Raw genomic sequence first — 22,487 nt, 5'->3', positions numbered from 1 at the left:
CCAACCCCAGTCGGACACGACCCCACCTCCGCCCCTCACCTGGAGCCTCAGCGCATCCAGGAGCTTCGCTCAACAACGGCAGTGTGGCTCCGGCGGGGCCCCTGAGATCTGTCCCGCTCAGAGCCGCGTGGTAAGGGGGTGGGGCTGCGAGCTCCAGGCTGAGTGGAGGGAACTCAGGCCCTGCTGGAGCTCGCAGCCCTGCCCCCTTACCATGCGGCTCTGAGCAGGGCGGAGCTAAGGGGTCCCACCGGAGCCATGCTGCAGTGCTGTCCAAGGAAGCTCCTGGATGTGTTGAGGCTCTGGGAGAGGGGCGGAGGCGGGGTCGGGTCCGACTGGGGCCGGGGAGGGAGCCTCGGCCGTTCGCGTGGGGGCCCCTGCGGAGCCTGGGGCAAATTGCCCCACTTGCCCCCTCCCCCCGGCGGACCTGTCATGCTTCTTAAGAAGGATCTCCTGGGCAACTGGATTCCTGTGGGCCAAGGATAGTGATGAAGATGTAGATACCCTCCAGTCCCAGACCATTCTGCTCACCTCAATATACCATCATTTATCTGAAGGAGAAAGGCACTTAACTCTTCTGGCCAACTTGAGCTGATTTTCGGTGAAATAAGTTGTAGGCTTAATCCCCTCCCCCATCTCCTGCCCTGGTTGATCTAAGAAATTAATATTTTCTGGAGATGATGATGTATAAAGAACAGCTAAATTGGAAAAAACTAAGAGAGGGGAAAATTGAAGTATGTAATAATATAGAGGTCTGCTCTCTTTCTCAGTTCACGTAATTTTCTTTCAAATTTTATTTTTAGTCATTTTCCAGCTTTTTCCGTTTCTAAATGGACATATGTTTTAAATAATATTTGAAGTGTTTTGTGACACTTTAATTATTAGCAAAATACTGCATAGTTTGATCTGTTAAATAGAATGACAAATGTAGAGAAGGCCCAAAATACTAAGATTAATATTTTAAAAGCAATCCTTAATTTATAAATCTCAGTAGTAAAGTAAAAAGTTGCAATACCTAAGGTAAGTGGTTTTTTATATATATAACATTTAAACTCTAGTGAGCAGACCACATAACTATTTAACTTTGGATCTTTCTCTCTCTCTATTGCTTTGTCTTTCCTCCCAGATGTACATCTTAATATTGCATTCTATTTTTTGTTGTTATTGATTGGTTTTCCTTTTTTCTTTATCACTGCTACCTCTATTCCTCCAGGAACCAATAGGTTATTGGTAAGTATTTCAATTTAATCAGATTTTTACAAAGTTTTTGCTCTAGTAAAGAATTTTTACATTTCCTTACTTTTGGTGGAAACTTTGTAGGCTACAGACAATAGTCTGTTAACTGTGCTTTCTCAGGTCTCCATTATTGCCTTGTTTAGTAGAATGATAGTAGTAGTATTAAAACTCCGAGATACTTTGTCTTCTGCATGCTGTCAAGTGGCATCCATTTCTCTGTGGTCCACGATGATGCTGCCTTCTTCTGGATCCTGTTCTTTTCTATCTGTTCGGTTTTTAAGTGTGATGTCTTTTTCTGCCCCGTTTATTTTTGTTCTTTATACATGTTTTGATCAGTCTGCTTATAAGATTCCTTAGCTTTTTGGAGGATGTTTGATCAAATCTTTTATATGTAATTTTTGCTAACTGTCACTCATGTCTTGTTTTTGTCTTCTTTCCTTTGACTCTACCATTAAATAGACTTGCTCAGCATGGTGTTCTCACCCTACCCCCTGTTGTCATGCTTCATGTAATCTTCATCCTATTCATTATTATCTTGTACAGTATTAAGTTTTCAAGATATATAAATCTGTACTTTCTATTAACCAGAACGTTCTTCTTATCTTGGATCAGTTCTTTCCATCCTTCCTCTTAAACTACATGACAATAACTTTCAACTGACTTTTTAAAATCCATGTAATTTTTGATGCTGTATTAACTTTTACTCTCAAAAAAATTGTTAAATCATTTGAAAAATCCCATCTTATTCCATTATGCAACTTTTCATTGATGTGAAACAAGGCCATCCTTTTGCTCAATGGCCATTTCTGTGCACTTTTTGGTGTGCTGCCATTAAATCTGTCCAACCTAGTGATTACAGGAACTTGTTAATGAAAGTAACAATTTGGCATAAGATGCCTCAGAGCTGTGTAATTGTTTTTTAGATTGTAAGCTCAGAATGATACTGTTTTTATTTTGTATAGGACTAAGCATGCTGTCTGTAAAATTCATTTAACTTTTCTGTGCCTCGGTGTATGCTTATATATAAGGGAATAATTGTAGTTTCACTGGGAGTATTGAGTCTTAATTTACTTTTTAAAAAAGAATCTTAAATAACTTTTCAAGGTCCTAAAATATTGCAGTGGATTAAACAAAATATTTTCAGCTACAAAACAGTATTTCAACCACGTGCAAAACACCACATGGTTGATCTATTTAAATAGAATGTACTCATTGATAATACTTAAATGATAACTCACATACAGGTACTTATTGAAATACAGTTCACAATGTCAAATATATTTAGTGTTTTGACTCTTCTGCCTGTGCATCCATGCAGCCATTCAGCAATGCAATTATGAAGCAGCACTGCATTGCTGAGATTTTTTTGTCTAGTTTGGCTTTGTAATAGCATAACAATGGCATTTAAGTGCTCAAATCTTCTACTAATCTCTATGGGATTTTTCTTTACTGTTACGTATCTCATAGGAATTAGATTTGTATGCAGTCTTTCCATTAAAATATTATTTTATAGGTAAGAACAATAATTTTTGGACCTTAATGTTTATGTAGCTTTCTAAGAGGATTGAGAATTATATGAATCAGCAGTTCTCAAATTTTAGTCACCTGAGGACCTCCATTTTGATTTAAAATTTTGTTGTGGACCCCCAAGTCTCCCGCTCAGCCCCAGGCCCTACCCCCACTCCACCCCTTCACCTAAGGCCCCATCCCTGCTCCACCGCTACCCCTCCTCTTCTTTGCCTCTTTCTTCTCCTGTCCCCGCTCCCAGCACCTCCTTCATGCCAGGGAACAGCTGTTCTGCAGCATGCAGGAGGCACTGGAAAGGAGAGGGAGGAGTTGACAGCAGGTCATGTAGACACCAAGAATACCCTTGCAGACCCCAGTTTGAGAAACACCGATATAAATGATGAAACACTACGTAAAGGCACATTTAATTGAAAATACTGTAGTTGGAAGATGTTTGAAAACCAGCTTCATTTATGCTGTCTTCCAATTTCTTTTGGAGTCTACCCATTTCAGATCCCTCTCTCCTGGGGGTCCTAGTGGTTACTTTTCAGGCAGATGCTTGGAGTCTGGGAGAAGAGTTCCTGAAATTGGTCCAGAAACTTGCACTCTGGCAGTTTTCCCCCCCTCTTCCTCTTCTCCCCCCCCTTTTGTTCTGCAATAGCTGTTTTTACTTTTCTTCAATTTCCAAAAATGTGAAGCTGTCAAAGAAAACCATTAGCATGTTACTTTAGCAATAGATCATATGGAGTCAGGACCAAACTTACACAGCTGATATGAGATTCTTTCACTATATAAAAAAACTTGTCTTGTTTGTTCAACTTTTTCTTTTTCCCTTCACTCCAGTTTTTTCCCCTTTCACTGTTTTCTCATATGCTATCTTTCAGTGTTTGGTATTGATGACTCCGCTTTCCCCAGTTAACAAAAGGAGAGGATTAAAAAATTTCATGTAGTAAGATTTTTTTTTCTTTCACAAATGTTAACTTAGTTTATAAAGTATTCTCTAAACAAGTTCTTCCAGTTGTTGGCTTATTCAGTAGCTTTTTCTAGCTTTATTCAAAACTTTTTTTTTAAATAAGAGTGGTGTTTGACTCTTCTTTACAATTGTCTTTTCTCTTGAGTGCTATGGAAGTTTTGAGTAAGGAAATGCAGGCGAGAAGGCTGCAACTAGATAACTGGGTTCATATTGGGCTGTATGCACGTGTGGATACAGTACATCCACCTTTCTGCCACATTAATCCATGTGCTAAACTGGCCTCTTGTACAAGTTAAAGCAGCTACTACGGTTTGGGCACATCCTTGCTAATCCCCCATCCTGCTCCCTAAGCAGGAAAGGTAATGCTGACTACGGTACCTTTTAAATGGACTCCTCAGATCCTCTTTTTAGACAACGGTTAAGGCCTCTTTGATGCTCTGAGCTGAGGATCTGTCCCTACAAATTTTTGACTAATTAGTACTTTTTTGCCTATCACATCTGTCTTCAACACATGATCTACTTCATTTTCTTGGGAGGCACAAAATAAAGGGGAAAACTAGGACATCAGCCCAAAAGTCTACCTAATGGAAGGACTTAGCATCATCTGGTCTTACTGCAGTTCCTAGAAAACTTATAACAATATTTTTGCTGTGGAACTGTAGCATGATCTTCCATAGTTGCTGTGGTTTCCTATTCCTCCCTTCTGAAATCTAAGGAGATGATTCACTTCCACCTGTTTAACCTTCAAGAATCTTTCTGCTTGATGCTATATTCTCTAGCTGGATTAGGGAGCTGGATGTACAAGGGGACAGAAAACTGTCAACATTTTAGTTGGGGATTCCTCCAAAATTGGGTAGTCTCAGGAGGCCTAGTGCTAGATTATCCTCTTTCGCACCATGCAGCTTTTGGTATAGGGGACATGACAGGAGCATGCTGTACTCTGGCATAGTAATGGTCCTTTGTCCTTTTGACTCCCTTATGACTTCTTTAGGAATAACTACAGACGCAAGTTTGTGTGTTTTTTCTGTGTTCTGACATCAATTTAAACAGGTTTGTATCCACTTTTAGGTTAGGTGAGGGAAGGTTGCAGGAGGAGGAATTAAAATCTTGCTGAAAGGATATATTTTCACAAATAATAACGATTTGAAGATGTGTAGTTCAGTGTGTGTTTGGAGATGGATTTATACTTTTCTTCCCTTTTAGTTTTTATTTGGATCTTTTGGGGAAGTTTATTTATCTAATTGGTTCTATTGCAGCAGCTTTCACTGAAAATCAGTTTGTTTAATTTTACAAAATAGTTGACTAGGGCACAAAGTAATCAACAGACTTGCCCAAGGTGTCTGGTTCAGCAAGAATTAGAATTAGTTCCTTTGGTCCTCCTAGTTCCCTGTCCTTTAAATAATAGCTGGTCCACTCTACAGTTAAATGTAAATCATTACACTCAAAGAATTTGGCTTGCACATGACGACAGTAGACCTTATGTGGGTGATCTTTTTGCAAACCTGTCATTTTTGATTGGTAATCATAAATACAGATTGTATGCACCATTTCTTCTCCAAATGTTGAAGAACAAGCAGTAGTATAGTCTTTCTACAGCTGTTCCACCCCCCAAAACTTTTTTTATTTTATTGTAAGACTATTCATGTATGTAATACTTTCCTTTTGTTTTCAACAACCTTTTACATTGCGAGCATAGTTAACGTATCTGTGTAATAATATACAAGGGATATTAAATCTTTATGGTAGGAGGAAATATGTTTGTTTTGAAATAATTGAGGATTTGTTAAATATACTTTCAAACTGGCCTGAGTTCTGTGGCATTCTGCCAGAAACTTGCTCTGTTATAAGTGTATTCTGATCAGGTTAAGCTACAGTGTCCTTTCTGTGGCCCTTCTGGGTTTGTTCGTGGCCTTTTGGCCAGTGTTAACAATATTAACCGAACATTTTACAACTATATTTTATGCAGCTGTAACATTTCCTTAACATTTTTTTTAATGTAAATTTGTGGCCTCTGTTAATGTTCTGAGTGTGAGTTCCATGTCTCTCCCCCCCGTTTACCCTCAGAAAAATAGGTTTGTGACTGGTTCTCCCAGGATGCTACCTGGAACTAGGGTACCACTGAGCCCTCTGACTCACCAGCCGGGGCTCCCTCTTGTACTGTGTTGCTGTGAAAAGCCTCAGACCACTTCCAGTCCACACTTCTACCAGCATTCACACAGGCAGGGACACACCCAGCTGCAGTTAACATGCAGGCTGATCAGCTACTACATGAATCAACAATAGAGAGGCTACAACCAAGATACCCCCAGCCTAGGACCCCAGAGCTGTACCCTGACCAGTATGAATGTATTACCCAATTTGCCCCTCCTTCAATGTGAAGAGGAATATGCAATATGTGTTAACCAAGCTGAGAATTTTTTTCCCCCAGACACCTCATTCAAAGGCACACTGGTTTAGATAAAGGAAAAAACAAGTTTATTAGCTACAAAAGACAGATTATAAGTGATAGCAAACAGATCAAAGCAAATACCTAGCAAATAAACAAAACAGCAAACTAAACCTAAGATACTAAATTGTATATGAATTAGCAATTTCTCACCCTGGCTGATGATACAAGCAGTCCATCAGGTTTCCATACACAGGCTGGAAATCCGTTTAGCCTGGGACTAGCACTTCCGCTGGTTCAGTCTTTGTTTCTCCGGTGTTTCCAGGAGTGTCCTTGGGGAATGAGGCCACTTGATTTCACACCCCATCTTATATAGCCTTAACATATGGTGGAACCTTTTGTTCCAAGCTCAGTTCCCACCCAGTTTGTGGAAAAATACAAGTACCCAAATGGAGTTCAGTATCATGTGGCCTAGTTACATGCCCTGCTGAGTCATAGCAGCCATTATTTACAGGCCCGTTGAAATGTTTACGGGAAAGCTAAGCCCTTTTCATAGCCCATTGTCTTTGGTGATGAGCTATTAGCACTGTCTAGCTTCATCACTGTTGTACCTGAAAAGGTTAGCTGTGGGAGTTTTCCAGAGTAAGCACATTTGAAATATAAACCATAGTCTATAACTTCAGTTACAAAAATGATACATGCCTACAAATAGGATAATCATATTGGAAAAGTTGATTTGCTGAATGACACCTTACATTACTCATTTTGTACAAATTGCATCATAATTATGTCATCATCATACCCCCACGATGAATATGGGGTATAGTGTCACGAGGTATTCCAGATAAAATTGAAATGTTCATGCAAAATACATAGGATCCAAGATTTTTTGTGAAGTTTTAACTTAAAGGCATCCAGATGGTGGATCTTCACTTATTCCCCTCCACCCCCCCCCCCCAAAAAAAAACAACCCAGCCACCCAAACCCTATTACAGTGAATCAGTTTGAATGGTGCACAGTGAAGCTGTATAAATTCGCAGGAAAGTAAGGCAGACCCAGAAGGATGTTGCTGGAAGGCTGAAGTTGGCAGAATGTTGTAGAGCACCTACACAGCAACTCAGCGGCAGCGAAGGGATGTTAGGTCAAAATTTCAAGAAGTGTTTGAGATGCAACAACTATCAAAATCTCCCTGCAGAGCTGTGCAAGGGTGACATATCCTGAATGTGTGAATAGTCCTCAGACACTGGGGAAAAGCTGTGCATCTAAGAAAACAAAGAAAAATTGACTTTTCTTAGATTGTTCTTATTTGTTTGTTATGCATAAATAGCTATGTTGATTTACTAGTGTTTTAAAACAGTTTGTACTGTTTTTAGTCTGCTTTGGCTGCTATAACTGATCTTCAGTGTTGTTCTGTGTCTTCGCCCTTGTACTCTTTCCAAACTCATACTTTGTTTTACATAATAATTACTTTCACTAGAATGCTAAACTTTCAAAATCAGATCATAAGGGTATGAATATTTGGGTGAGGACTCTTTGCTGTTTTTTGTTTTGAATCTTGTGTTTGTGGCAGTCTAACATTACTCCTCAGGGCATTCTGGGCCAAAAAACAAAAATTTAGTGCCAAAAAAATTAAAATTCTGTGCACAGTATTTTAAAATCCTGCAAATTTTATTTGTCAGATTAAGTGTGGAGGCTCCAGCATGGCATTGTTGAGCACCGGCCACTGGCTGCACAGAGGTGGGAGATCACTGTGCAGCTCACCTCCCCCCCCTTGAGACACGCCTGCCCCAGAAAAACCCTAGGGCCCTGCCCCTGCATTCCAGGTGCACCAGGTGTGGGCAGGCAGACTCAGCAAGACAAGATTCAAGTGTGGAGGGGGTCAGTGTGTGTGTGTGTGGGGAGAGATCCAAGTGTGGGTTGCGAGGGTCCTGTGTGGGGCAATCTGGGTGCAGGGAGGGATCTGGCTGCACAGGATCGTGGGGGGGTGGAGGGGGGATGGGTTCTGGGTACAACAGTAATGGGACTCTGCAGGGCGGTCCAGCTGAAGGTGGTTTTGCACTCAATGCGGGGGTCTGGGTGTGTGGGAGGAATAGAGCTCGGCAGGGGGCTTTGGATGTGCGTATCAGTGGGAGTTCCAGATGTTGGGGGTGTGGGGCTCAGTGGGGTGGGGAACCAGATGCAGCTGGTCGGGGCTCAGTGGGGTGGATCTGGGTGCGGGCCGCTCGTCAGGGTGGTCCAAGTGCAGGGGGAGTGGGGCTCATTGAGCCAGTTCTGTGTGTGTGTGTGTATGGGGTGCGGGGGTGAGGCTCAGTGAGATATGAGGAAGTCTGGATGCATAAGGGTTGGGTGGATGGGGGATCACTCCCCCTGCAGCTGAGGAACAATAGGTGCAGGAAGTGAGTGGCGGGGGTGTGTTTGTGTGGATGGGGGAAGTTTGCAGAGCTTCCTGAAGCTTGGGGAGAAATCTGGGGGTGGGTCTGTCCTGGCCCCAGATGCTGTGCAGGGGAAGAGGAAGCTGAGCTGGGACTAGCAGCTGATGCTGGCGCAGAGGAGGAGCCACCAGCCAGTTCTTTTCCAGCCCCTGCATCAGAAAATCATTTTTCTGCAGGGAAACAAAGAAATCTGTGAGGAACATAAATTCTGCACATGTGCAGTGGTGCAGAATTCCCCCAGGAATATAACATGTACTGTTAGACAATTAGAATAAGATATACATGTGCTGTGCTGGATTAACTTTTTTGAAATGGAAGAAGGGTCTCTCAGTGGTCTATTCACTGTATTAGGAGGAAGGGACATCCTTGGACTGATGCTACAGTGGCCTGGCTTCAATACCTGATTCTTACAGGGTTCCTGTGCGTGACCTTGACAAGTTGCCTAACATGGAGGTGATACATTTCTCAACAACATGTAAGGATAATTACATTAAAGTTTGTGAGGCACTCAAATAGTATGATGGGGGGTTATGTGGCTTCATAAATATGTGTAGTGGCTCTGGCTCTTCTTTTCCTTATTTACGTAAGGATATCTAGTTACCTTAAAAAAAAAAAGCGTTATTTAAAATCAGTGACATGCCTTTCTGTAACCCTCTTAATTTTAACAGATGCTTTTGTGGTTACTACAGAGCAGTTGTATGTACTCTTAGTGAATTTGATAACACATTAACTGACTTAGGCCTCTTTGTTGCCCTAATGTATCTGGATATACATTATTGACAACAGTTTATCCACTAAACACAAAGGACTTACTACTATATTAGAGAGCAGGCCAATTAGAACTTTCCTTTGCTTCATTGACAATGACTTTAGGCACCTGAAAAACTCTTATGGAATTGGTTATTGGAATGTTTCCTTGAGCTGGTGATAAAAGCAAACTGCCATAAATGCTTTTCTTGGGTTTGCCTTGTAGTAGCACAGCAGTTCCTTTGTTCTCTGAGTTATTTATACATTGTGAATCACTGAAGGACTGCTTTCTGAGAAGTTCTTCTACCTTCCCACCCAACTCGCCTCTTTTTTGTTTAGTACATTCAGTACTATTCTAACTGTGGTTGTTGATAAAACAAGTACAGTAAAACCTCAGTTATGAACGCCTCAGGAAGGGAGGTTGTTCATAACTCTGAAATGTTGGTAACTCAACCATAACATTTTGTTGTTCTTTCAAAAGTTTACAATTGAACATTGACATAATATAACTTTGAAACTTTAGTATGCAGAAGAAAAATGCTGCTTTTAACCATCCTAATTTAAATGAAACAAGCACAGAAGGAGTTTCTTTACCTTGTCAAATTTTTCCTTTTTTTTTTTTTTTTTTATAGTAGGTTACATTTAACATAGTACTGTACTGTGTTTTGTCGCTGCTGCTGCCTGATTGTGTACTTCTGGTTCCAAATGAGGTTTGTGTTTGACTGGCCGGTTTATAACTCTGGTGTTCATAACTCTGAAGTTCTACTGTAGTCCTTTCCCCTTTAAATATATATTGGGATTGTAAAGCAATTAAAAAGATTGTGTGATTAAAAAGACGAATTATGATTATTTATACTGTTAATAATAGAATACCATTTATGTAAATATTTTTTGATGTTTTCTACATTTTCAAATATATTTCAATTACAACACAATACAAAGTGTACAATGCTCACTTTATATTTTTGATAACAATTTCCACTGTAAAAAAAGGAAATAGTATTTTTCAATTCACCTAATACAAGTACTGTAGTGCAATCTCTTTATCATGAAAGTTGAACTTACAAATGTAGCATTTTGTACAAAAAAAATGCATTCAAAAACAAAACAATGTAAAACTTTAGAGCCTTCAAGTCCACTCAGTCCTATTTCTTGTTCAGCCAATCACAGACAAATAAGTGTGTTTACATTTGCAGGAGATAGTGCTGCCCGCTGTTTTTTCGACATGTCACCTGAAAGTGAGAACAGGCAATTTCATGGCACTGCTGTAGCTGGCGTCGGAAGGTATTTACATGTCTGATGCGCTAATGATTTCTATGTCCCTTCATTCTTCGACCACCATTCCAAAGGACATGTGTCCAGGCTGATGATGAGTTCTGCTCGATAACAATCTAAAGCGGTGTGGACTAATGCTTGTTCATTTTTGTCATGAGAGTTAGATACCGCTAGCAGAAGGTTGGTTTACTCTTTTAGTGGTTCGGGTTCTATAGTTTCCGCATCGGAGTGTTGTTCTTTTAAGACATCTGAAAGCATGTGCCATGCCTCGTCCCTCTCAGATTCTGGAAGGTACTTCAGCTTCTTAAACCTTGGGTCAGGTGCTGTAGCTATCTATAGAAATCTCACATTGGTACTTTCTTGGGTTTTGTCAGATCTGCAGCAAAAGTGTTCTTAAATCGAACATGTGCTAAGTCATCATCCAAGACTACTGTAACATGAAACACATGGCAGAATGTGGATAAAACAGAACCGGAGACATACAATTCTCCCCCAGGGAGTTCAGTTACAAATTTAATATATATATTTTTAACAAGCATCATCAGCACGGAAGCTTGTCCTCTAGAATGGTGGCCGAGGCATGAAGGAACATATGAATATTTAATATATCTGGCATGTAAATACCTTGCAATGCCGGCTACAAAAGTCCCATGCAAATGCCTGTTCTCACTTTCTGGTGACGTAAATAAGAAGTGAGCAGCATTATCGCCTGTAAATGTAAACAAATTTGTTTGTCTTAGTGATTTGCTAAACAAGAAGTAGGACTGAATGGACTTGTAGGCTCTAAAGTTTTACATTGTTTTGTTTCTGAGTGCAGTTAGTAACAAAAAACCCCTACGTTTGTAAGTTGCACCTTCATGATAAAGAGATTGCATTATAGTACTTGTACGAGGTGAACTGAAAAAAGTTATCATTTTTACAGTGCAAATTGTAATGTAATGTGAGCACTGTACACTTTGTTGTGTTGTAATTGAAGTCAATATACTTGAAAATGTAGAAAAACATCGAAAAATAGTTGTTAAAGACTAGAATATCAGTTGAAATTTAACAGTGCAATTAAAACGACAGTGAATCGTGATTAATTTTTAGTTAATCACGTGAGTTAACTGTGATTAATTGACTGTGTGTAGGGGTGTGTGTGTGTGTGTGTGTGTATCAGGGTTTCTCAAACAGTAAGTCCCTCGGTCTGTGCCACTTCCAGCAGCTCCCATTGGCCCGGAGCAGCGATCCGCTGCCAGTGGGAGCTACGATCGGCTGGACCTGCGGACAGGGCAGGTAAACACACCGGCCCGGCCCACCAGGGGCTTTCCCTATACAAGCGGCGACCACTTTTTTGAGAAACCCTGGTGTGTATATATAACATATATATTTTATTTAAAGGCAGCTAATTCAAAATGAGGCTGTAAATTTCTTAGAGATCAGGGTAAGTCTTTTGCAGTGGCAGGAAGCAATAGCTTGAGTGGTGAGAACCCTTTCTTCTAAAAATCTCAGTTGCTGTAGTTTCTGTCAGCTGCTTCATCCGCTCTCTTTGGTGATAATGATGAAGAGACGGATGGTGATATTGGGTCAAATCTTTTCATTCCCTCCCTGTTACCCATTCTCTGCTGCAGCAGATAGTGATGAGCACCATAGGATTTATTTCAACTTTGCAGCAATTATTGGGTTGGTAGTCAAACAGTTTAATTTTAAAATTTAGATCTTAGGCATTATTTTTTCACTATACTCCCACCTGTCCTTCATATATAGTCTGCAATTCCCTTCTAATTCCTCTACTACCGTTGATCAAATAAGACTGACTGCTCCTATAGGTCTCATTCTTAATTATTTATATCTGTTAAAACTGGGATGAAAGCAACTTAAAGTAGAAACTTGTTAAATTGTTTCTCATGCATGCTATTGGATCTGTAAAATGAATTTCAGTCATACAGATTAAAACCACATATATTAGGAAGGCTTTGCCGTAGAAACATTTGACATAATGTTTATAGGGTATATGTGGTGTTAATTTTGATCCTTTCTTTCAGAATTAATGAAGATATAGGTGGATAATACCTAAATCTACAAGTACAGTGTTGTTAAAGGTTAACACTGGTAATGAGAGGCCCCAGAGGGAGAGGAGATAAAATTAAGGATTGCTTTTGGAATCTTGCTGTAGAAAGAAGGGTGAAGTGACTTTTTATAAGAGGTGTTAAAGGCAACTGTTTTGAACAGGAGTACTCCTGAAGGAATTCTGCGCCAAAAAATTAAAAAATTCAGCACACAATACTTTAAAATTCTGCAAGTTTTATTTGTCAGTAAATAAATCTGGAGGCTGCAGCATGCCAGTGGGGAGTACAGGCCGCTGGCTGCACAGAGGTGGGTGATCAGCCTTCACCCTCTGGGACACGAACTTAGCAGTGAAGCTGCCCCCCACCCTGATACAGCACAAGGGCTGGGCCTGCCCAGGGAACACCCTGGGACCCTGCCCCTCCACTCCAGGTGCATCAAATGTGGGGAAGGCAGGCTCAATCAGGAAGGATCCCAATGTGGGGGTGAGAGGATTCTGTGTGGGACAGTCTGGGTGTGGGCAGCTCAGTGGGGGTATCTGGATGCACAGGGGATCGTTGGAGGTGGGAGAGTTCCACGTGCAGGGACAATGGGACTCTGTAGGGTGTTTCTGGTGAAGATGGTTGGGGGCTCAGCAAGGGGGTCTGGGTATTAGGGGAGTAGGGCATGGTGGGGGTCTGGATGCAGCTAGTTGGGACTGAGTGTGGTGGGGTCTGGGTGCATGGGGGCTCCTTGGGGTGTTCCAGGTGCAGGGGGAGTGGTGGGGGTCAGGAGACAGGGGAGCTCCAGAAGCAAAGGTTGAGGTTCAATGGGGTGGGGTTTGGGTATGGAGGGTTGGCAGGGGGAGGGGGTTCTGGGTGTACAGGGAAAGGCTTGATGTGGGGCAGTCCAAATGCACAGGGGTTGGGTGGATGGGGGACCAGCTTCCCGTATAACAATGGGGGCAGGAAGCAGGGGAGGATGCTGAGCTTCCTGCAGACGGGAGATTTCTGAGGGTAGGTCTGACCCAGCTCCATCTGTTCTTTGCAGGGGAAGAGGAAGTCTTGTTCTTCCCCACCTCCAGCCCAGCCAGGACTAGTAGCTGATCCCGGTGCAGGGTAGGAGCCCCTGCTGGGGTGTCCCCAGCCCCATGATGATTTACCTCTCCACCGGCTGCCCGAAACGATGTACAGTAACTCCTCACTTAATGTAATCCCGGTTAACATTTTATGTCCCTGATCTATTAGAGAACATACTCATTTAAAGTTGTACAATATTTGCTTATAATGTTTGGCTTTGTGGGCTTAGGACCAAGGGAGACTGGCAGCCTCCCATCAGCTCCCCTCCTGCCCCCCAGTGGCCCCATGGATCAGCAACTCTCCCCTCCCACCCGCAGCAATCAGCTGTTCTGTGGGTGCTCAGGAAGCTGGGGGGAGGGGGTGGAGTGAGGACATGGTGCGCTGGCCTCTTGAATGCCCTGAAACAGCTGATTGCTGCAGGCAGGAGGAGTGGGGAAGGAGCTGTAGGCTGCACGCTGCATCCTCGCTCCTCTCCTCCCAGAGCCTCCTGAACTCCACAAAACAGCTAGCTGCTGCGGGTGGGAGGCATGTAGCCTCCCCACTCCCTCCCTGTGCAGCAGTCAGCTGTTCCACGGCATTTAAGAGGCTAGGGGGAAGGAGCGAGGACGTGTTCGGGGGAGCAGGTGGAGTGGGAGTAGACCTGGGGCAGAGCTGGAGTTTGTGCTCCCCCAGCACTTTGGAAAGTCTGCACCTGTGGAATCGTGCATGCGCCATCCGGAGGAAGGCCTGATGTGCTCCAGAGGGATAGTGTGGATTCATCATCACTTTCCCCAGGGAAGCATTTGCAGCCGCTGTCCTGTGTATTGTCTCCTCCCTTGGTGCTGCCTTGTGGCGTGTGAGGCTACATTAACAACAATATGTTAACCCTTAAGGGCTCAGCAGAATGATAGTTCATCATTTAGCAGCAAGGCATTCCCTGGGAAATATCCCTCCTGATATCAACGTGGTTGCTTTAGGAGAAGCTCAGGGAGCTCATGAGCAGGTCCCCAGACAATCCTCTGGTTAGAACTTGTTTAAAGCTTATTCTGTATACGTCTTTTGTCCAGTGAAAATTTCTTCCCTGGAACCTACCCCTCCTCTTCCCCCACTCCCATTTACATGAATTCTTATGGGGAAATTGGATTTGCTTAACATCATTTTGCTTAAAGTCACATTTTTCAAGAACATAACTATAACATAAGCGAGGAGTTACTGTATTTGTGCTGCTAGGGAGGGGTGTATGATCACTCTTGCAGCTTCCCTGTCAGTCATTTTTCTGTGGGAAGCAAAGAAATCTGCAGGGAACGTGAATTCTGCACATGTGCAGGGGCACAAAATTCCCCCAGGAGTACATGAGGTAGGCTTGGCAAGCTGGCCAAATAATGTCAGTTTACTGCCTATTTGTCCCTGGTTAAATATTATCAAATATTTCAGCAAGAATGCCCTGATGTAAGCTATGGCCTACTTTTCTGATTGCATCATATTGTTGTCTGTTAGGGAGGGAGGGAGAGAAGGGTTCACAGTCGTCTTCCTCCAACACAAGGAAAAGATGCACAGCCATTAAGCTGCTTGAAGAGTTGGCCTGTCGCCTGCCTAGCAAAAGTGCATGTAAAATGACTCTTTTTTTTCTTTTATGGTTGCTATGTGATTGACTTATTTCTATTTAATTTATTTTTTCTATTCTAACTATTCAGACTTGAATACCGTTCACATTGAACTGCTATTCTAACATTGGTAGAAAAGTCAAAAGTTCATTTTTAGAACTTGATTTAATTATTTCACATTTTTGAGTTATTCCAAGTCAGTCAAGTAACTTTTGTAATTAGCTTAGCCTTTAAAAGATATGCCTGACCATTAAGTCTTAATCTTCAATGTTACTGTTACTAGTCTAATGAATGAGTGCTTTAAAATATTTGATCATTTGTGATAACATTTGATTCAAATGGCCAACCCTAACATGAGGCAGGTTAAAAAATCATTGTGGAAAGGAAATTTGACTAATGGATGTGGGAATGGGCTCAGAAAATGAGAATAAAAATATTTGACAATGTAAGTAGTTGTTTTAGAGAATGATACCTCAAGACAGAGGGGAGTATTGTTTCGATGGAAATTACTTTTTAATGAGGGAAGTGATTGCTAGTAGCAAAAGAGGGTCAGAAAATGAGAAATTGGGTTTCAGCTGTGAAGGCAAGGATGGATAGGAATTCTGGTATGGTTTGGAGAGTAGATTATAAGCAAAATATGATCAAGAGGGAGAAAAGTTGGAGTTAAAGAGGTTGGTGAGATAATAGCATTAGGTGTTTAAGTTATCAGTTGAGATTAGAATTTGACAGTAATGGCAAAAACAAAGAAATTCTGGAAAAACACTGACTTGTCCTGTAGAAAAGTGGTTCTCAGTCGGGGTACATCAACTCATCTTGCTATTTGCTTAGTTTTATAACAGGCTACATAAAAAGCACTACCGAAGTCATGAAACTTTACTTTGTACTATAGACAATGACTTGTTCATACCGCTGTATATACTATACTCTGAAATGTAAGTACAATATTTATATTCCAGTTGATTTATAATTATATGATAATTAGAAAGTAAGCAATTTTCAGTAATAGCGTACTGGGGTACTTTTGTAGTTTTATGTTTGATTTTTGTAAGCAAGAAGTTTTTCAAAGAGGTGAAACCTGGGGGTAGGCAAGACACATCAGACTTCTGAAAAGGGAACAGTAGTCTAGAAAAGTTGAAAGCCAGACCATTTCAGATTGGTTAGTGGCTGAAGAGAGGTGCTCAGTACATATTTATAAACATCACTTGGTAGAGAACACTTCCTGTTGTGTGAAATCACAAGACTGAAGAGACTTGACATGATCACTTTCTGAAAGCTGTTCAGTCTTTGGTGTTCTGAACTCATCACACCCATCAACAGTTACTTATTTGTCTTCAATTTTAATCTTTGCCTCCTTTTATCTTGCACCAAAAATTTATAGTTTTTTTTGTATGAAGAGGAAATTAACAGTGGGAAGAAATCCATTGCACAAGATTGGAAGTAAATAATGTGTTTTGAAAAGTTGACTCCATATCTGTGTAATTTTTAACAGATCAAAGCTTATAGGAATTATTTGCTTAAAAGTGTGGCATCAAGTAATTTGATATCCTCGACTGACTTCTGTGCCTTATGGATGATTTAGTGCTAGAGATAGAACTACTGAGGAATAATATTGCAAAAAGCCTGGGAGCATCCTTTCTAAGAACAGCCACATTGGTCTAGCCCAGTGATCTGTCTTCTGACATTGGCCAATGCCAGATGCTTCAGAGGGAATGAACAGAATAGGGCAAGTTATCAAGGCTTCCATCCCCTGTCATCCAGTCACAGCTTCTGGCAGTAAGAGGTTTAGGGACACCCAGAGCATGGGGTTACATCCCTGACCATCTTGGCTAATAGCCATTAATGTACCTGTCCTCTGTGAACTTATCTAATTCTTTTTTTAACTCATGCTTCAGGGTTTCACAACATCCCCTGGCAACGAGTTCCACAGTTTGTGCATTGTGTGAAGAAGTACTTGCTTTTGTTTGTTTTAAACCTGCTGCCAATTAATTTCATTGGTTGATGTCTGTTCCTTGTTTATGTGAAGGGGTAAATCACACTTCCCTATTCATTTTCTCCGCACCATTCATGACTATATAGACCTTTTATCTTATCCTCCCTCACTTGTCTTTTTTTCTAAGATGAGCAATTCCATGTTCAGCTGGACATGGAGATGGGAGCCTCTGTGTTTTAACTGTACCCACCTCCATAATTGCTCTCCACTGTAGTTTTTTCTTCATCTTCCTATTCCTCTTACGCTATTAGCAGAGGATGATTGCTGAAGGCTAGCTTTGAATGTTTTAGGTTCACATTTTTTGCTGTGTGTTATACTCATTAGCAAGCTGTTAGACCTTAAGATGAGCATTTTTTCTTTGAGGCAGCTTATGCACCAGTGGAAAGCAAACCAATTCCATTGATCAAAAGCAGTCTGCCACTTGAATTTTCCTTGGGATGTGGGTTCCAAGACTTGACCCGCCAACCTTGTTCTTTAATTAGAAGGCCACTGTCATTGATAATCACAGATATTACAGCATTAAGCAAAGTATCATACACCATTATGGCATTGCATCAGAGTCCAGACTACCTAATTATTCCTTACCTCAAATCAGTTTGGGCTGTGATCTCACAAGCTAAGCAGGGTCATGTCTGGTTAGTATTTCAATGAGAGAAATCAAATTAAAACTGCTGCAGGAAGTCATGTCAGTGATTCAGTAGGTGAGCTGACACCTCTGAGTTAATATTAAATCTGTGTCCCAGTATGTGGTATTAGGAGATGTGATAGTATTGAACCTGCAGTCTAGTGTTCGTAATTGCTTGTGATCACTAAAGGTTTCATAGCATTCTTTGTTAAGAATGAAGGTATTAACTCAGAACTCCTGCCCAAATTCAAATTTTAATGACTATGTTCTACCTTTTTTAATTCCCATAGCCATGTCAGTTGGTTAAGATATTCTCCACTTACTGTCCTAAACTGTTTTAAAAGTTGCTCTGAGTTATTAAACAACTGTATGTTCCATTCCAGCAGTATGTCTGTGGTAGGTGAAGACTCAAATACATTATAGGTAAAGATTAAATACCTTTGGGGCTTGATTTTCTCACAGGGCCCGAGGGCTTTCTTTGAAGCACAATTTTGTGCTTGCAGGATTTGCACCTGCAAAGCATTGCCATGAAAAAGCACACATGAAGTGTGAGGCTGATATAATAGGGTCCGTTTCACAGAGTGCAAAACTGCCTTCCAAAAATAGTGTTCTGTTTGAACACCCATGTTCTTTGAGATTTTTCAGAATCCAGGGAACTGTATAAATGTCAGACATATTGTTTCTGTTGCATCCATAAAAGCTACTGGTTCACTTTTTGTTTTATTGTGTGTAAAATTATTGTATGTAAAATTCTGTATCCAGTACAAATATATAGTAGCTCTATATATTTATATATTTATTTTTTTAATAGGATTCAAGTGCCCTGTATGTTCAAAGTTTGTATCTTCAGATGAAATGGATTTGCATCTTGTGATGTGTTTAACGAAGCCAAGGATAACCTACAATGGTAAGTAAGAAGTAACTCAATATTTATTCTTCATTTTAACTGTTTACTGGGATAAACATTCTTTTATTTTAGCTGTTGAGAAGCTCTTCTGATCGTTCGTGTGTGTGTGTGTGTATTAGACATGAATGCTACAACTACACTGCTTCTAAGATGCACATAAGTAGTATCACTTCTAACGATACAGGTTTGCATTTCAGAGTTCTAGCCTACCTAACATGAGTGGCCCTAATTACCATTTGCATACCTTTCTAACATGACTTTAAAGGTTGGCTCTGGGTCATTCAGCCTGCAAGCTGTTTAACCCTTTCTGGCCATGAGTTAATCTTTTTATAAGTTTCGTTGCAAGTATATAACAGTGGTAGCAGTAATGATTTACATTGGTGTATTTTAATTAGACAACATCACAGAGTAGTACAGCTGATAGCATAAAGGAAGACTGTTCAGGAAGGGAAGGTTTTGAAGCTTTCTGAAGGGTGTGGCTCAAGGAAAGTGGGTGATGGAATCAATTTGTTTGGAAACCTTGGAATTGTGCTGGGGGATGCTGCTGAGCAATAGAGAAGAATGGGCTATCTATCCCAATTAGGAGAGAGTAAAGCAGTTGGGCAGTAGTCAGAGTGGAGCAGGAGGGAAGCTGGCAGGGAGGAAACAGGCTGTGGAGAATTCTGACCGCAACTGAACCATATGAATGAGTAGCTGGTACGCGCACACTGCTTGCAGACTGTCTGAAGCCTCTTGTCCTTGCCCAGAGGCACATGCATATGCTCAGCAGCTGATTGTCTAGCCAAAAAGATTATAGTAATCCACCTTGTGGTTATAAGGATTGGTGAAGGAATATGCCAGGTTTCTCTGTACAATAGAACCTCAGAGTTATGTACATCTCGGAAAAGGAGGTTTTTTTGTAACTCTGAACAAAATGTTATGTTTTTTTTCAAAAGTTGACAACTGAACATTGATTTATACATCTTTGAAACTTTACTTTACTGCTTTCCCGTTATTTTTTAGTAGTTTACGTTTAAACCAATACTGAACTGTATTTTACTTTTTTTTTGTCTCTGCTGCTGCCCAGTTCCAAATGAGGTCGTGGTTGACTGGTCAGCTCTTAACTCTGGGGTTCTACTGTAACTTATCAGAGGGTAGCAGTGTTAGTCTGGATCTGTAAAAAGTGACAGAGTCCTGTGGCACGTTATAGACTAACAGACATATTGGAGCATGCATCTGACGAAGTGGGTATTCACCCACAAAAGCTTATGCTCCAATACGTCTGTTAGTCTATAAGGTGCCATAGGACTCTTTGTCACTTTTTACTGTAAATTGTAAGCATTGGATTGGCTTGATTTAATTGTTCTTTAGAACTTTTTCACTCTGAAATAATGCATTCCACTTAATTAGATGGACATCAGAAGTCTGCCGTTTTGGACTTGATTACGAAGGGTTATAAGTGTGATTTTTATTTATTTATTATAATGAGTTTAAAGGAAGTGTAAGTAATGGAATTTGCTTTCCTGCCTTTACATTGCTGTTGTAATTTTTTCCTGGGTACAGCTTAATGTTCATCAAATTGCTTCTGGAAAGGTATTTTTGTATGTTTTCCTCTGCTTCCCATATTTAACCATTGCTGCCTTGACAAAATCCATCCAAAGGGAGCAGAATGTTTCCTTATGACAGCCAATGGTTATTTTAGAAACCTACTAAAGATGACAAGAAAAACATCTATTCTTCCTTCTCTTTTCTCCAAATTCTCTCTCTCAGGGAAAACAAAGGCAGTCTTACACTGGAAGTATAAGCAGTTTAAGAAATGGACGGCCACTAAAGAAGTGAACTCTTTTATGTGATCAGTTCATTTAATTCTCGATTACTTGTTCCTTCTGATATTGTAAATGTGTGAAGATTGCTTACTTCAACTCGAGGATATCTAGCAGCATTTTTTTTTTGAAGAGTGTGGTAAATTTATATCCACTCCCCCTGCCCCTCCCGCCCCCAGCAAATTCATAAATCTGTTGAACTGTTAACCTGGATTTAACAAAAATAAGTCTCTTTTTTGAACTAGTTTCTTTCTCTACCACTTTTCTTTGGCTATGGCATTTTTGGCAGTTAGAACTTCAGCAAGGAGTGTCCATGAACAACAAAATCTGGTAGTTGATTGCTTCACATGTTCTTCTGCCCTAATTTCAGGTTGACAGTTGCTGACAGTTGATATTTCATATAAATTGGTACATCTTGTCCTTATTCTTTCCAAGATTACATGACCTGCTAGGGGAGATTGTGTTGCTTTACTGTATCTGGGATGTAAGAAGCGCCCTTTTTATTTCTCTAGAATTATCTTTTCCATATCTCCTAGATTAGAACAACTTGTTCAATACTGCTGAGAAGGATCTGGGAGTTGTGATGGATCATAGCCTCAACATGAGTCAGCATTGCAATGCTGTTGCAAAAAAAGCAAATGCAGTTTTAGGTTGCATTAACAGAGGCATAGGATTCAAGTCATTGGAGGTGATCGTACCACTCTACATGGTGCTGGTTAGGCCTTAGCTGGAGTACTGTGCCCAGTGTCGGTCACCAATATATAGAAAGGATGTAGAGAAACTGGAAAGGATCCAGAGGCCAGTGACAAAGATGATCAAAGAGATGGAATACAAGCCCTATGAACAAAGCCTGAAGGAACTGGGTATGTTTAGTTTGGAAAAGAGGAGAGTAAGGGGGGACATGATAGCAGTTCTCAGATACTTGGAAGGATGCCACAAAAAAGATGGAGAAAAGTTGTTCTCTCTTGCCACAGAGGCCAGGACATGGAGCAAGGGGTTCAAACTACAGCATAGCAGGTTTGGGTTAAATCTCAAGAAAAGCTTTCTAACTGTAAGAACAGTAGGACAATAGAACAGACTGCCTGGGGAGCTTTTGAAAGCTGCTTCACTGGAGCTTTTCAAAAGGAGACTGGATCACCGTCTGTCTTATATGACGTGGACTCAACAAATCCTGCATCTTGGCAGAGGGTTAGACTAGAAGATGACCTTTGCGATCACTTTGATTTCTAGAATCGTAGGTTTAGAAGAATCTAGCAATTTTCAATCAAGGTTATTGGCTCAAGATGTGCACTTTAATCTGATACAATATAGCAGGAATCTTGGTTCCAGAAAGGGAAGCACTTACTCCACTGTGGGCAAAGCCATTTACAACAACTTGCTTATGTTATGTAACCATCTGATTGTTTGCAGAGCTATTTCTTTGGTGTTCTGTCCATACTCCTGCCATGCAGTACTATTGGTTCAGATACAGTCAGCTGTTGGGTTTGAGCAGGGGCATGCTCAGGAATTTAAATTTGACCACTTTTGGAGGGCACATTCTGTGCCGCCATAGCCCCAGGGTTGGAGCAGCTGTCAGCTCCTGCTGATTATTGGGGGGAAGGGAGGGAGAGGGAACGGGGCTATGCCCCTGCTTGCTCTCCCCCTTGTCCATGCCCCTGGGTTTGAGTGAGGATTGCTTAAGTAGTAGTATTCTCTTCTTAGTGGGTTATCTCTAGTAGCTTGCCTCCATACTATGGGGACCTACAGAGTCAAAGTGATGACGCTGAAGGCAAAGTTACTTATTAAATTAACTAACTGGGTTTTCAGAAAGTGTTTTGCCTCTCCAGAACCATTGCGTAGCCACACTGGTACCTCCCATCATCCTCCCTAGTTCAGAATGTTGGTTGGGGCCTTAATGGGTGACTTCTGAGTATTAGTAAAAGGT

The 22,487-nt window shown here is 41.1% G+C and overlaps 1 protein-coding gene across 2 annotated transcripts in view; it reads left to right on the top strand.

The window, feature by feature from the left end:
- Positions 1-22,487, top strand: part of ZNRF2 (zinc and ring finger 2) — a 90,706-nt gene that overhangs the window by 37,485 nt on the left and 30,734 nt on the right. For both annotated transcript variants that reach the window (XM_030551065.1, XM_030551064.1), the window contains exon 2: positions 18,666-18,761. In XM_030551065.1, the coding sequence (XP_030406925.1) occupies positions 18,666-18,761 (96 nt within the window). The remainder of the gene's footprint in view (positions 1-18,665; positions 18,762-22,487) is intronic.

Source organism: Gopherus evgoodei, chromosome 2 (assembly GCF_007399415.2).
Source record: "Gopherus evgoodei ecotype Sinaloan lineage chromosome 2, rGopEvg1_v1.p, whole genome shotgun sequence".
NCBI lineage: Eukaryota > Metazoa > Chordata > Testudines > Testudinidae > Gopherus > Gopherus evgoodei.
This window is presented reverse-complemented; position numbering and strand designations above follow the sequence as displayed.